At 36.0% G+C, this 17,363-nt stretch overlaps 1 protein-coding gene across 2 annotated transcripts; it reads left to right on the top strand.

The window, feature by feature from the left end:
- The first annotated feature begins 178 nt into the window (after positions 1-178).
- On the top strand, positions 179-16,630 carry zgc:63863 (uncharacterized protein LOC393372 homolog). Of its 2 annotated transcripts, XM_038279383.1 has the most exons (10): positions 179-417; positions 2,001-2,055; positions 2,355-2,485; positions 5,153-5,233; positions 5,904-6,090; positions 6,186-6,287; positions 8,770-8,911; positions 11,559-11,743; positions 13,713-13,822; positions 15,468-16,630. In XM_038279383.1, the coding sequence occupies exons 1-10, from the start codon at positions 351-353 to the stop codon at positions 15,632-15,634; spliced, it is 1,227 nt and encodes a 408-aa protein (XP_038135311.1). In that variant the 5' UTR covers positions 179-350; the 3' UTR covers positions 15,635-16,630. The 2 variants fall into 2 exon arrangements, with proteins under 2 accessions (XP_038135311.1, XP_038135312.1); XM_038279384.1 differs by lacking the exon at positions 11,559-11,743.
- Positions 16,631-17,363: the final 733 nt, after the last annotated feature.

The raw sequence follows: 17,363 nt of genomic DNA, 5'->3' as shown, positions 1-17,363 counted from the left end.
TAAATAACCGTAAAAGGTTTTAAATTTGGTTCTAAAAGTCACTTTCGATATTCTAACAGGGGGACAATCTGCAGGACTACAAATACTACAATCAAGTTAGGTTGCCTTCCTCCTCGTCACTCAGCCAATTACTGGGATGTCACGTGATAATTTCGTCCAATCGGAGTGTGGCAGACAGTTGCTAGGTTGACTCAGTCGGTAACAGCTGTTGACAGGAGCGGTGTCGTTTATATGAATTTACACACGCATACAATTGGCCCCCTTTTTGTATTAAAATCCTGTTTTTAATGTTTTCTTTTTTATATGGAACACCGTTTTAGTAACAGTTTAGTAGCCTTTATTTAAAAGGAATGAGAAAACACAAGAGGAAGAAACAAGGAGGATTTGGGGGCAGTGAGAATGGATGTGTCACAAGAGGTTAGTGCATTTCATTGCTAACACCTTTGTGTACATAAAAAGGCTTTTCTTCTACTAAAACTTAACCAGCAATTTTAAAGTTTAGGGGTAGTAGATAAATCGTTAAGTTAACAAGTCCCAGGCTTAAATATCATTTTACGTAAGCATCCAGGACTGGATACTAATCTGGGGTTAAAGGAGTTTCCCTTTTATCTGACAAAAATCACCCAAAATCTTTTCTTCACAAGATTTAATCTGGGGGACAAAAAGAAGAAAGAAATGAATGTCTAAGTGGTGCTTGCGTGGCACTCTGAGCTGCTAGAGCTGAAACTATCCTGAAGAATGACGGAAGTATGGATTTAATCCACAGAGAACCTGTCATTTGTGTCATTGTCCAGATTTCCAGACAAAGGCTCTTATATAACTAAAAGTCTTCAACTCACTGAGTCACTGAATTGTTTGTCTCAGTTCTATAGTCAAATGACATAAATCCTCATGATTTTACTGGGTTAATATTATTATCATTGTATTAGAATGTTTAATTATTTTCATAACTTATGTGCCTTAATATGGATTCTATTGCTTTGATATCCAAATGTTTACAAGAATATTTAGATTAAAGAGGACCTTTAAAAACAGTATTAACTGTTTGTGCTTTGTTACAAAATAAATATATTACCCATTTGAGTGGCAATTTGAAAACTGAAATTGATATATAGCTGATCAGTGGAGCAGTGGGTAGCACTGCTGCAGCAAGAAAGTTGAGGGTTCGATTCCCGGCCCGGGTTCTTTCTGCATCGAGTTTGCATGTTCTCCCTGAGCATGTGTGGGTTCTCTCCGAGTACTCCAGCTTCTTCCACAGTCCAAAAACATGACTGTTTGGTTAATTGACCTCTCTAAATTCTCCTTAAGGCGTGAGTGTGTGTGTGTGTGAATGTATTGTGCTGCGATGGACTGGCGAACTTGTTCAGGGTGCACCTCGCCTCTCGCCCGTAGACAGCTGCACCAGCAGACCTTGCCAGCCCAGCAGGGATAAAGACTGTCAGATGATGGATGGATATATATATATATATGTATATGTATACATTAGTTACACTCGAAAAACAGTTTTTAGAACAATTAAAAAACATTATTTTTTTATTATTACTATTTTTAACATAAAAAAATTGTCAGACGCGTATATTGGTTAGCATCAATTATTAGGTTCACTCAGTAAAACTATTGTCAAATGTTGCGAATTATTCAACCAGCTTGTTGAAGTTGAACAAGGTAAAGGTTTGTGTTGTTCTTTGTAACTCAATCTGTGAATTATTTCAACATTTTGGTAAAAGTTAGTTTAGCTCTGTGAACCTGTGAGTAGTCAATACTAATGTAGCTTTCAGAACAGCTAAAGGTGGCTCAAATACTAATACAGAGGAACTCAAACAGTTTGGAAAACATGGCTATGTTGTTGTTTTTTTTGTTTCCTTGTGTTCGCTGTTGGTAATTTTTTCTAATATCTATTTCTCTCAAAGTCAAAGTCAAAAAGCCTTTATTGTCATTATATTCTGTGACAAATACAATGAGATTTGTCTCTAATAAAATCTCCTTCTGATTTCTTCCAGAATCGGACTGTGGAAGGAAGCATAAACTGACTGTCATTCATCAGGCTTTGATAAGGTTGTAATCAGATTACTGTATATTTTTTATGCAAAAACACACATTGAAATGTTGTTTAAATTGGTTTTAACTTAATTCTGTTAAACTTTTGAACTTCCCTGGTTTACTTTAGTTTGATGTTACAATCCTCCTTTGAAGCTCTCAAAAACTTTGTTCACGCCTGTACTGTGTGTTCTTATTTCTGTTTTCTGGAAAATACGAAAAAATGCCCCATTCTTTTAGTACAAAATGAATTTAATGAGGAATCTTACTTTACTTTAGAGAATTCCATATTGATCTTTTTGTTTCTGAATGGATAGAGATCCAGTGGACATTGAGACCCTGAGGAGAGCTGCTGCCACTAAAGGAGGACTACTGACTGATGAGCTAAGGAGAAAAGTGTGGCCTAAATTACTGAACATAAATGTGTACGACCTACCACACAAACCAGGTTAGTGTATATATATAACTGCGTATATATATATACGTATATATACATATATTAACTGTATTAATGATAGTTACATTAATGTAATTTTTCAATCAACCACTACATAAATCAATGTAGAAAAACCTTATGGAGTGCTCTGCATTCATATCAGAAATCTAGAGAACTACAAACCTAAATGTATGCTATATCATTTGCTTGTATACCTATAAATAATGCATGTTTGTAAATTGGAAAGAAAGTATTACTTGCCTCAAACATTTTTAAGTCTGCAATGCAAATGTTTTTAGCCCCGTTTAATTTGATGCTCCTGAGGCGCATCAAAGTGTGTTCAGATGCGTATTCAATGGTAGAGAGCAGCTTTGCTATATTTGCTGTTATAAGAGGGTAAAAAGTACTTTTTATGCGAGAAAGTTCACCTAAAACATGTTCTTTGCAGTCAGTTCATCAAGATTATGATCCTGGCTTAAAATTTCTCTGTCGGAGCCTTTCAGACCCCCACATACCAGCGCTGCGCTGTCACTGGAAATCAAGCAGCAGCTCAGCCCGGGTCGCCTGGAAATAGATGTTAGCATTTTTCAGGAATGTGGTACAAACTACAGGCACTAGAATAATAAAAGCTAAGACAGGTTTCTACATTAAAAGTTAATTTAGGCCTTCATAAACTGTTTCAGTGGAGGGATTATAGCGATCTGCATCAGCAGTGCTGTGACCGTCTCCCTGCCATCTCCCAGATCAGTTTCTCTGGTTGGTTGATGTGGTGCATCGTGCGGCTAAAATAACATTTTTCCAACTCAAGCATTTGCTGCTTGTGAAGCGAGTCACACACCTCAGATGCTTAGAAGCTCATGAGGTGCTGCCTCAGATGCGTCAAGATGTGCTGCTCTAGAAGCACTACAGGAAATGTTGATGCCCGTCAACCATAGACTTTGCAGATAAAGCGGCTGCTTCTGCTGCTTAAAGTGTGTGTGGTGTGAACGTAGCATTAGCTAGAACATATAGCCAATGAGAGCATAAATTCATCACAATGATGTGGGGCGCACATGGCTCTCAGATCAGGTTGCTTCCTTCAGAATAACTTGATCCTGACTAGTTTTTGGGGCGACAGTGGCGTCGGATGTAGGAGTTTGCCCTGAAATCGCAGGATTGACGGTTCAAGCCACACCCCCGACTTTCAGTGTCGTTGTGTCCTTGAGCAAGACACTTCACCTGCGTTGTCTACTGATGGTGGTCAGAGGGCCCGGTGACGCCAGTGTACGGCAGCCACGCTTCTGTCAGTGAGCCCCAGGGCAGCTGTGGCTACAATGTAGCTTGCCACCATCAGTGTGAGAGTGTGTGTGAATGACTGAATGTATGTGTGAATGACTGAATGTAGTCTAAAGCGCTTTGGTCAAGTCTCCTGACTTGAAAAAGCGTGTTTACCATTTAGTTTTTAGAGGCATGCTGATACACTCAGTCCAATTACAGTTTCATATCAATCCTACTGAAGGTGTTTAGGATATTTTGACTGGCGTGTTTTCATTTAATATTTTAGTCCAATATGCTCTTTATTCAGACCACTTATGTCCAAGCAGGCATAGCTAATGTATCCCACCATGTAAGGACTTAGGAACCAGTTGTAACACAAACAAGAGATTGCCAAAGGATCCTATCACCTGAATGTGTAGTAACTGGCACTGAGGGAATGTACATGTTATGTTGGTAATACAAATAGTTTGTTGCATATTTGCAACCATGAGTGTCAATGGGTTAATATCACCACTTTCACATTTTAATAAAAGAAACTGCCAACATTATTCAAATATTAAATGTAGCGTAGGTATAGCCCAGAGGAAGTTTAGCGAGAGGGTGAATGCAAATATCAATTAAGCAAGAAGCCCATTAAAGAACAAGGAAATCATCATTAGTTGTTCAGATTCAATATGCATTTATTTATTAGATAAAATAGATAATAAAAAATGGAAATAGAATATATTGTACTGACCATAGATGCAGAATATTTATAAACACAATCTATCTTTGTGCAGGAAGTCTTTGTATCTCCATTTAGTATCAGCCACTGAGGCCAAAAAAACGTCTAACAAAAGGGAATCTTAAAGGTAGATTGTCACTCGCTTAACCTGGCTGTAAACATTTTGCTCTGACCAATCAGAGGACAGGAAATGCTTACGTTCAGGTAGGCCCTCTAGCTGGCCCTGTGGGGCAAATCTGAAATCTGATTGGTTGTAGAAAACGTGCCTAACTAATATTAAGTTAACATCAACCAGCCCTGCTGATTCTGAAACCCTGGGCAGATTTGATTGGTATAGCAAGACACTGTGGTTTAGATCTGAATGGACAAAAAATATAGCAATTAAAAACAAAAGACACACAGTAAATGTTGGGTCTAAGTTCACCTTCCACCATCACAGTCACAGTATACGTTCAGCCCAAGGCATAATGTAATGTAAATGTTTAGATCAAGAGTTAAGAATCCTTTTTTAAATGCTCTTAAGTTTGCAAAATAAAAAAAATAAAAACTAAGACACAATCCCATGTCTCTAGATATCCCATGTCTATATATATATATATATATATATATATATAAAATTCAGAAAAACCCATCAATTTCCAGAAGTTTTAATACTTGTGCAAGTTGCTATACTAATGTCGTCATTCTTTCTACTTCAGGTCGAGATGTGAGGGAGAACCACAAGGACTACAATCAAGTTGTCATGGATGTCAGAAGGTCCATGAAGCGATTCCCTAAAGGTGCCTTTATGTCTGTGTTTTCTCCACCCTGTAACTCACTGTGACATTTATCAGGCTTCACCCCTGTACCTGGCACAGCACTGAGTGTTATCTGATAAGGTTAAATAGTTCATTAGCAAAGGTAAAGCTCCACATAGGAAAACCAACTAAAGAAAGAGCTTACTAGCTATAATCACAAATACAGTACATGCAGCCTGTGTAATAATACAGCACAAATGTTTCTCTAAATGTATCTTTATCTTTAAACTCATTAAAAAGAGATATCCTTCTGAGCTCTTTCTAAATGTTGAATCAGAATCTTTCTAAATATTAAATCGGCTGCCTGTGGGATAACTTCATACAGTTGAAGTAGCTGTTTGACCTTATCAGTCACATTACTGTGGAGGAATGCTTTCCTGCCCTGTGACTTTTCCAAACCAATTCTATAATTACCCACTACTCTATAAAATAAATATGTTACTGCTGCTATTATAAATTGCTGGTGCCTGGTAGAGTTTTAGCTATTATTAGCCAATGAATTAATTAGAATGAATGAATGAGGGAACCTTCTGAGCAGTAAAGAACAGTATAATCTTTAAATGCTGTGAACTTAATTAAAAAAAAACAACAGAAAAAGGTACTTTGTTTCTTGCATCAGTGTTTTTATGCTTCTTTCTTCTGCTTTCTGAAGGTATGCCAGCCGCAGAAAGAGCCGTGCTTCAGGAACAGCTGATTGACATCATCCTGGAGGTTCTGAAACATAACCCTCAACTCCACTATTATCAGGGCTACCATGATGTGGCTGTGACTCTGCTGTTGGTGGTTGGGGAGCGGATGACCATTGCCTTGTTGGATAAATTGTCCAATGTCCATCTCAGGTTAGCTTATTTTTCACAGCCGCTGATTTAAAGGTTTGCACGTTAAAATATTTGAAAAAAGTTATTCAATCTGTTATGTTTTTTTTTCCTTCTAGGGATTTCATGGATGCAACCATGGACAGCACCAAACACATACTGAACTACCTAATGCCCATATTGGAACAAGTTGATGTTGAACTGCATGACTTTATGAACAGGTATTGAAACAATGACAGGAAATATGGAATTTTTTTAGGATATACACAGTAAGAAATTGGGTGTTAATAATTCGGATTTACTTATTTAACTCTAAATGGAGTCTTTACCCTCTATGTTGAGTGTAAATCTGCACAAATGTTGGAGTTAACAATCAGTGTAAAATTTGAAGTGTAACTTTTACTCTATATAGTGTGGGTTACCCACCAGTCTCTTCTTGGCGGGTAACCGAGGTCTTCTTGATTTTGACACTAATATGAGTAAAATTAACTCTGAAACAATCACTAGCTACAAAATAAATTTTGCACTAATTTGGGGTGAAACTAAATGTTATCTGAAACAGAGTTATATTCAACTCTATAGGTGTTAAAGTAACACTTTTTTTTTTTTTCCCTTGTAGGTGTCCACTAATGGGAGCCACAAAGTAGATTTTATGAAATTTGTTTTGCAAAATTGATATAATTAAGAGCAGTTGTGTTCTTATTGGAAAATTTCCGAGATCAATGTGTGTTAATTGTTGCTGGCTACGTTACACCTCAGGCACACAGACAGAAATAGAAGAAACACTACGGCACTGCTTTAGATCAGGGTCCTCCATTTTTTTTTTTTATTCATAATTTTTTATGTTGGAGAGTCTAAGCAAGGACTCCCAATTGGGGGGACAAGAACAACTCCATAGTTATCCGATCTTAATATAAACCTTTTGGATGCGTGTAAAGACAGGTTTAAAAAGTTTAGTACTTTAGTTTTTATGTGTTTTTTTCCCCCGATTATTGTAGTGGTGCCAGTCGGGTATCTCTCATGACAAGTAGGATTTTTTTCTCTATTCTTAACTGGTCACACAAGGACCATACACTTCAGTGTGTAGACCCTTAGGAACAATGAAACTTTTTTTTCACACATAAAACCAACAACAGAAAATTAGGTTTCACAGTTCTTTTACTTGAAAACAAAAATAGCTGTCACAAAATAAACACAAACACCTTCCCCACATAATAAATGTCCACTTTTTCTCCCAGGTAGACAGGCTCTGACATAAATTGTCCCACAGCAAGAACTGTGAATAAACAAAAAATACATAAGAACCCATATGCAATTTAAGTTCTACAATGCATGACAAAAATCACAACACCACAAACAAACATATGCACAATAGTACTGAGCACCTACATGGACACTGAAGAGAAAAAAAAAAAAAAACGTTCTTGTTAGTTTAATGTGCACACCAGATAATTTCTTGGACGATTGCATGAGTTTTTCAGACATTGTTCATTAAAATGGACGTACATGGACTAATTAGGCTGTATTTCAGTTTGGGCTTCCATACAAAGACATTGCAGCATTGCTTGCAAGATGTCACCATTATGTTGTGTATGAACATCATTTGAAACGTATCCGGAAGCCCTGTGGTCTATTTCGGCGCAAGGGATACACAAACTTTGATTATGTTGTGGCATTAATTCAAACACACCTGTAAACGACTGCTCAACTGAAAAGAATATAGATGGATGTTTGCAACATGTCTGGAAAATTGATTAAATGTTTGTTTGTTTTGTTTTTTCCCCCCTCCCTCTTCAGTTTCCCTATAGGGGCTCAGTAGAGTAAACTTACAGGCCAGGTGATGACATTTTTGCACATAGGCAGGAGCAGGAACAGGTTTTCTTTTGTTGGGTTCACTCGATAAATATATTTAGACTTTATTTTATCGTTTGACAGAGGAGCACAATGAGTAAGTTAGCTTAACTTCATTTTTTTAATAATGGTTAAACTTACAAGAAAATGTTTGAATCTGTGACATCCTCGGCTTTTGGGGCATCCACTGTGACATGTCGGCACGACAGGAGCATACCAGTGGACTTTATTGTACAATAAATTATTATATAAATATATGTTTTAAGAATGAATCAACAGTTGATAATAACCTTGATGATGCTCTGAGGCTCTTAAATTCTTACTTTTGAATATTTGAATTTTTACATGATGTAATACTTGATGAATGCATTTTAGCAGAATTCAAAATCTAAATTTTATTATAATCCAATGTGAATTCTCCAGACTTAAAAGGTTTTATCCTGACTATCTGTTGCTGTTTTGAAAAACAAAAAACAAAAAAAAAAACAATAATCATAATAATAATCAGCTGCTGCAAAAGAAGCTTCTATATCTTTTTAGCAGCTGCTGAAAGTTTTTCTGAATATTGTCTCTTTTAGAGACCCTCCATTATATAACTTCTCACAACTAACACCTAAGACAGTATTTGGTGGAACTTGGCTGATGTTTATCTTTTCTTTTTACTTTGTTTACCAAATTTTTTTAAGTTGAGAAAATACTATTAGTTATATATATATATATATATATATATATATATATATATATATATATATATATATATATATATATATATATATATATATATATATATATATATATTCTTGGATTGCATGTTTTCATGTCTTCTCTGTCTGTGTGCCCTTTCTGTTTCAGGGCAGAGGTAGGAACCATCTTCGCCCTCTCCTGGCTCATCACATGGTACGGCCACGTCCTCTCAGACTTTAAACACACTCTGAGGCTCTATGACTTCTTTCTGGCCTCCCATCCACTTATGCCCATCTACCTTGCTGCTACGGTAAGAAGCTTTTCACATGTGACCATGTCTACACAGACAGTGTGATACTTTCAGTGAAGAAACCACTCTTAAGTATTTTAACATGCTAATTATGTGACATGCATTGACCAGAGATAGTACAGCAAAAGCGACAGGATTTAGCAGAACAGATATTTGGACTTTTGTATCTTGCTGTTGATTTAAGGCTTTGTATGCCCTTTGTTAAAAGGATGGATTTTGGTGTGTTTTGGGAAATAATTTACTTAGATATGTTCTCTGTTTTGTTTTTTATGGTTCTATTAATTTTTGAAAATACTTATTTGATATTCTGTTAAACAATGTTGCTGCTGTGGGTATTTTAGTATCCACTTGTCTCTGTGTTGGAGCTGAATAGAAGGAGGGCTCTGCTTGAAGTCTGGGGCAACAAAGTAGAAATTACATTTTTTTCCCTCTGGGCCTGAGTTCAGGGCACAGCAGGAGGCTTGGATTGGAAATAAATGGGACAGTATTTATCCCAGAAAGAGACGAAATATGTTATATAAGTAAAGTTATTTGAAATAAAGCACGTTGTTTTTTTTTCTTCCCCCAATAGTCATGAACACAGATGTAGCATGTTCATAAGAATTTTACCCTTTTGTATGAAGTGTTTGTGCACTAGATATCAATATCTGTCACAGAAGTCGGTATCCAGAGTACTAAAGTCACAGAATAATGTATAAGGAAAAAAAGATCTAATATGTTTATATCATGCAGCTCTATTTAAAATATATATATACTAAAATCCAAAAGGGTTTTATGGGAAACGGACAGCTGTCCTGACTGATTACTTCTTTAACCCTTTATAGGGCACTCAGTGAAAGAGTGCACTGCAAATAACTGAAATCCAAGTCAATTTTTCCTAAAATAAGTGCATTTTTTTCTTGAATTGAGCAGGTAAGTGAGACAATTTGCCAATGGAACAAGAAATGTACATTTAAAATAAGGGGGAAAAAAATGCTGTCTCCTATTTCAGGTGCATAATATCAAATAATCTGATTTTAAGGATAAAAATGCTCCTTATTTACCTACTCAAATTAAGGGTATATACACTTGTTTTAAAACATTTCCACAAATTTTTAGATCATTCTTGTAGTGTGTTATTGGAATCCAGCACAAGACCTCATTACCTTTGTAACATAAAAAAAATATGGATATTTTGATGGCAAAAATGAATGTCAGGGTAATAACAAAAAACTCCAACTTGCCCGAATATATTAAGAAAAATAACAAAAGTGCTTCTATGAAAAATTCATGAAAAACACGCTGAGAGTGAAAGAAACACTTATTTTTTTCTGGTACAACATAACCTTAGAGGCTCATTAACTTTTTAACTTTTCAATTAGCTTTTTACCTTTTTTGTTTTCTTGACCTGTTAACTTTTTTTTCCAACTTAATTTACAGTAGGTAATATATCATTCAAGGGCTTATCTAATTGGTCAAATGCCAAAATAAGATGTACAGCAATGTAGCAGTATCTTTGCTGAATGACTGGATATAGATCTTGTGCTTCTAGACCTCACTGAGGGACGGGGGGACTCCATTTTTAAGGAGTATGCAAGTGATAAAAAATGGTAGCTTGCCCTATAAAGGGTTAAACTGCAATATCGCCTCTAGAAATACAGCTAAAATGTGTACATTTCTGTCAATTAATTGTCAAAAAAGATGATTTTTTTATGGTCCAGTCTTGTACATTTCTAGCTTTTAGAATGACATGACACATTGGATTTTTTTCTCCTGTTTGCATTAATCCCAGATGAATGCAGCTAATATTTCCATGACCACTTGGCGGCACTACAGCTTAATATAGCGATATATTATCAGCTTACAGTTTTTGAACTTTTTCCCTGTTTCATTACAAAACAGATGATTGGTGCTCTTGTTTTTTTTTTTTCTCCGAATGGGTCATACATTACATAGATATTTTCAACTAGAATATAGCATCCACTCTGGATATAGATTTAGGCAATTAATGTGAAAAATTATACATATTATAGTGCAGCACTACGCTGTTCCTTTAATTTGACCCTTGCTATTTGTGAAATGCAATAATATTTCCTCATGTTTAGATTTGTGCATAGCATTAGATATGTTGGAAGATAAAAAAAGTGTCTAACATAATGAGTGGAAGGGATTGCTTTGCAGAAAAAAATTCTGTAGGCTGTTTTAGTGAAACCTGCAAGTCTGCATCCTTGGTGTTATCAGTTTGTCCTCTTTGGTTTTTCTCCCTTATTTTCAACCCATTGCTCACAATTTGTAAAGACTAAGAGAATAAAGTGTATAAAAGGACTTCCCATTTGTCATTTACTACATTTTAAAAAGCTAACTCACTTAACAGCTAATTTATATTTCCTACCATGTGAGAAACTGAATAGTGGTGAATGTTACTGTAAAAACGGAAAAAAAACCTTACAAGCCAAAATCAGTTTAGCAAGATAGAGTTGAAATTTTTAAAGAAAAATCTAATTTCATCAAATAAAAAAAGCAGTATTATTAATGATGCCTAAATAAAATTTCAGATAAGAGGAAATAGTTTTCCTCAGTCTTTGAACTCTTATTCTGCTCTCATTCTGCTAAACAACTAGGAGGAAAAGTAGTGGTATTTTAAATCCTTTCCATTTCTCCTCCTCAGATCGTGTTACACAGAGAGAAGGAGGTAAAGCAAACAGAGTGCGACATGGCTATGGTGCACCACCTGCTCTCCCAAATCCCACAGAACCTCCCATATGAACTCCTTATTGGCCAGGCCCAGGACCTGTTCGAACAGTACCCTCCATCATTACTGGCCAAACGGGCTGCATTACAGTCTCGTAAGAGGTGAGGGGGCGACGGATAAAATTAAAGTGGTTAATATGGTTATATTACTCTAGTTCAGATCTTTGGCCCTGGTGTTTAAGCTACTTATTAGAAAAACCATTAACAGGCAGATCTGTGTTTATACTGGGTATTAGAATTTAATAGCTGCTTAATCGACCTGGAGCACACAGAAGTAAAGACTCCTCGAAATGACTCTGTTTATTTTCTCTGTAGTTTTTGATTACCTCTTTTACTTTCTGTCATATTCAGTTCCAGCTTATTACTGTGTATCAGTTATTCATTGTCCCTGCAAAACTTCAAGTTTGCTTTTGGTAGGCAAACAGTCTTTTGATTAAATAATCCACATTTGGCCTTTGCATATAAAATATCTATTCATCCATTTTTTTTTCCCAACTGGCCACACAGTTATGTTTAGCTCTAATTAGGGATCCCTTTAAATTTTTCTGAACATTTTCTTAGTGCGAGACTTTCCCAAAAGCCCTTTTTCACATTCAGATAAAACGTTTTAATTCCACAAGAACTCACGTCACACATTAGTGTAGTGTATATAAAAAAATATGATTCATGCCGGAATATAAATTTCTATCAGATTTTGGGAAGCATCATTTTCTGTTTAGTTGTATGTTGATGTTTGTTTACTATCGAGGATCTCCCCACATTACAGAAAGAGTAATGAGATGAAGAGTGTCAAATTTTATGTTGTGATTTCACCGTCTTGTTTATTTTCTGTATTAAATGGTCCGAATTATCTTCCATTAGCAGAAATAATCAGAAGCAGAAGATTTTTTATTTTTTCATCTTCCAATATACTTCTGTGCTGACAGACTATCTGCATTATGCAGCATGAAATAACATAATGTTGTTATTTTGGTATTCCTGCTGCAATGGCGTAAAACCTATAGCATATTTTTTATTAGCCTACTAATGTTTAATGGTTGCGGTCTCTTTCAGCTGCAGATTTTTTAGACATGCTAAATTAAACAAACACTTAACATTATGGCTTAGCTGGGGTTCAAATTATAAATGCAACATAATATATGCAGAACGTTAAGTTTTATATTTGACAGAATGTATAATATTCAGCTCAAATTTCCATAGATTTTTGGTTTAAATTAACACGGTGATAAAAAATTTTAAATGGATGTAGTATTTAAAAGAAACAGTAGAACAATAGTAAAGTGTTTATGACATATAAGCTGTTTGACAGTTATTGTAGACGTACAAGTATAAAAAAAACTAGTCCTTTGATTACTTGGTTCAACGCAGCTTATTTTCCGTTTTTTCTTTCCAAATGAGTTTGATCACAAAGATTAAAATTAATCACTTATGTTTGCTTTGGGTTGTTTGCGCAGTTCCATGTGTGTTCAGTTTTTATTTTTATTTTTTATAAATATCGCTATCGTCTAAACTGCTGTGTGTGAATTTAGACACATGAGGCGCATTTAGGGTTCTCTACTTCAGGAAGCACAGTGTAATTCTTTCAGTAACCAAAAGGGGGAGCTCCTAACTCAAACTCTGACTCCATCACCCAGATATGGCAGTAATTCATGATGTTGGTCTACATGCTTTCTTTGCCCTTTTATTATTGAGGGGAAACCTTTTAGGCAGGCAGGGCCCGTCACTCCCTGTCTCTCCCCTGCTACGAGTGTGTTTCTGCATGTCAGCGTCCTTCGGTGTCGCCGGAAGTCATTGTTTAGGGCAAAAAGTGACACAAGACCTTGAGTGAGACGCTGAAAGATATAAATGTTCCAAACATACATTAGCGTTCCACTGCCTAGAAGCACAGGGATAGTATTTCTCCCAAACACTCTCAACCCTCACTGCCTTACTTGTCTTTATCTATCACTTTATCCATCAGTCTATCTTCTCACCTCCCTATAGGCTTTAGTTTTCTTCTTTATTGATGGCTTACGCTCTCTTTCCATTCATCTTTCTCTCTCTCTCTCTCTCTCTTGATTTCTTGCATCAGCCTGTCCATAAGCAGCTTCCAGGCATTTCATCTCTCCACCCTCCACCAGAGGCCAGACTCTGTTCTCCAGCGCCTCACCAGGGCCCAGGACTCCACCACCTCCAGACATGGTAAAAATAGTTACTGTAATCTTATTACTGCTCTACACATAGAGAGCACTCGCACATTTCACACATACATGTGGAGTAAAGACGTATTGTTGATGCAAAGCCTTTGAAGGTTGCAAAAATGAATATTATCTGTGAAATTTCTGACTACAATCCTTCCAGAGATCTTAGCTTTGGGGGTTTTCCCACCTCAGTGATATAATTCTTCAAAACAAGGCAGCAGTAAACACTTTCCCCTCTGGCACAATCAATAACATGTAAACAAATGTTGTAGCACCCCCATCAGACCAATCAAGTGCAGATTTAAATATGCCAGAACAGAACAAAGAGATGCATTACTCCCGTGTGTTCTGTGGAGATCTGAACAGCAGCGTCTGACATGCTGTCAGTGATTTACACAGACTCTGAGATATTATGTGGCATCAGCTTTAGGGTGAACACTTTAATTATAAACCTGAGGAATATAATTCCCTGCAGTTGGAGCAAAATATTACCAGAAGGTAGAATCATGTTTTGCACATGGAAAACCTACTGAATAAATTAATTAAATTAATGCCAATATCTAATAGTTGAATGGAATACCTGTAATTACCTACTTTTGAAATGTTTTGTTCCCTTGGTTTACATAAAAGTGCTTACATGAGCGAAGATGTGCTGAAACCATATTTTAGTGCCTCAACAAACTCCAGTCTATAAAAATGAGAACTGTTTTCTGTTCTGAACGATAAACTACACAATAAGATATAATAAGAGCCACAGTGCAGATTCATGGGGTTAATTAGATTTCATGTTTTAGCTAAGCACGGTACGTACATTACTATTATTATTTTTTGATGACTTTAATTCCTGCGCTGTGATTAATTGCCGTATTGGTCTCTCTACACCTACTGTTTTGACTTTTCAGATAATCTTTTTTGTTTTTTTTTTCAGTCCAACCATATATTTAAAAGACACTATAGTTATTTGCTGAATTGATTTCAACTCTAATTAAAAATATTTAAAATAAATTTGTCTTTTACTGCATTAGCATAATCTCACTAAATAATCTTGCAAGATGTGGAAAAATAAAACCTCTGCTTACCAGTCAGGTGATTAGAAGTGATATCAAGACAAACAATTCATAGGGACTTCTGTTTACATTTTTAACAGGACAGAAAGTAGTGGGAAAAGGTTTTGCATTTTAGCAACAACCTCTCTGCATACATTTTGTGTAGAATACTGCATATGTAAAAATCTGGTTATTAAACATGGCAGAGAATCAGTGATGCTTAGTGTAATTTTTTTTTTCTCTTCCAAATCTCCTGGGAGCCTCTTTTTAGTCTGTGGCATCATCAGCTTTATGAAATACCCAGAAAATAAAAATAAAAAAGCTGGTGGACTCCAAAATAAACCAGAAATATTGTGGATCAGAGACAATATTGCTTTAGTCCTTAGACCTAAATAATATAAAAGAGAAGAGAAAATTTCTCTGGATGATCAACAGTGTAGTTGTCAAAAGTCTCCTCTGGATCTAGGTTTTCATGCTATAATAAAGATGAATTTATTTGAGGGTTTCATTTAAAGCAACTGTTTAAGCCTTCAACATGGTGACTCCTCCTGACCCCTGCATGTTTCTACCCCTTTTTATCCTTTGACTCTTGTAAAACAGGCCTGGAAGCCTCCTTGCCTGCAGCTCAAGGCCAGTTATGGAGGGAGAGGAACCGGATGATGAAGATGGCGGTGTGGGGGCTGTCTGCTACGCTTGGAGCTGCAGTGTTCGCTGTGGCTCAGACCGCCATGGACTGGGGGCCTGACTTTATACTTCAGCTGTTCTAATGGTGCCGGTAGAAAAGACACACATTTGGAAACATAACCAAACCTAAACAGAAAAAAAAAAAAGCTGACTGTGATGACAATGAGATCGCGTCGATTGAAGGAGGCGGTTTCTTGCTGCCAAACAGGATTTATTTTCCTTCTACAAGAAACAAGAATGTGAGGATTACTGGTTAGGTTTTCTGTAAGAAAGCAGGATATTTTTGTCATTTCGCCATTGTGTCATAAATCAAATGTGGAGGAAATCTATAAACCAAAAAAATGTTATTGAAGCATGGATGAAGTAACAAAAAAGAAGTGACTATAAAGACTTACAAAAAAATCAAAGTGCTGCAAAAACATCTGAACATGCTGTAATATCTCACCATATTCTGCCTTTTCAGGCTTTTTCTTCATACTATGTTTTATCCGTTTCATTGATTAACTTGTTTTCTGTCTGTCACATCTGTTTTGTATGTTTCAGTGAAGAGTCTCAGTGCCCTCGTTGGATCCTCAGCTTTATATATCAAAAAGCCAAAAGTGCCCAAAGCCAGCACCATGACACACAAACACAAATTATTAATAAGAGCTGGTTTTCTGCTGAAAGCCTCTAGTTATGAGTGAAGGAGGAGGCTTATCGCTAGTTCTTTTTTTCTTCTTTTTTTTTTTTGCCTGTAAGCCTTGTAATAATTGCTCCTCTCCAGGTGTCAGCGAGTAACATTTACACTGGAGCTCAACACACAAAAAAAAAACCTTTATGCCCCTCCCCGACAGTCCACCTTCAAAAGCATATGATCATTAGAAATTTCCAATATTTTGGTACCATTTTCCCTTTCTTTTCCCCCAGCTCAGGCAGACCACTGCTGCTGAATGATGGGATGATTCCACTAATTATGTGCTCTTAAAACATTTAACAAGTTTGCACCAAATTCCATCCTGATCTGCTGTCAGTAGAACAGGAAATTTCCAAACTATATGTTCTATTTTTGTATGAAAAGAAAAATAAATCTTCCAAAACTGCGTCATAACTGCTTTATATTTTTATTAATAGTCTAAACATAGTTTTAAGTTGCTGTTTTAAATGTAACAATCACTCTTCTTCACATGCCATGCCATCAAATGTCACTAGTTTGCATGGCTTATTGGGCTGTTGATTTATGTTGCTTTACAGCAGTTTAAATATACCATGCAAAGTTTGGATTAAAGAAAAACACTGACAGGTAGTGATTCCACATCTTAAAAAATTTAAACATCTGTTAGCAATTACCAAATTCTATGAATGGCATTGGTTTTTAAATCAATAGATTATTAGAGCAACATCTTTGCTAAGCCACAAGCTGGTTAAGACTCTTCAAAATGTTTATTAGATGATAATTGAGCTGTGTGAAAATGGAAAATGTCAGCTTAATTAAGTGACCAGTTTGTTATTTTCTTCTATTGCATTTTTGTTTGTTTTTTGCTGCACTCAGTTTCACAATGTTTCGTCTGAGCAATTGATTTTCTATATTTTATTTAAATATTCCAATGTTATTTTCTGGTGGATGTATAATTGATCATTTTAAATGATAGAAAAGTTGTAAATGTTACAGTTCGGCTCATAAATTATTAACTTTTTTGGATGCCTCGTGATATAATTGGTACTGTGTTGTAAGTTGTTAACTATTTTTGGGCTTTTTAAAGGTTACTTTAGAAATGGGTTTTATGTAAATGTGGGTAACTCTGTTGTATGCATTTTAATTTGGAAATTTGGAGG

Source organism: Cyprinodon tularosa, unplaced genomic scaffold (genome assembly GCF_016077235.1).
Source record: "Cyprinodon tularosa strain WSP-4 unplaced genomic scaffold, ASM1607723v1 ctg15, whole genome shotgun sequence".
In the NCBI taxonomy this organism is placed as follows: domain Eukaryota; kingdom Metazoa; phylum Chordata; class Actinopteri; order Cyprinodontiformes; family Cyprinodontidae; genus Cyprinodon; species Cyprinodon tularosa.
Note: the sequence above shows the minus strand (reverse complement) of the source record. Positions and strands in the feature narration are given on the sequence as shown.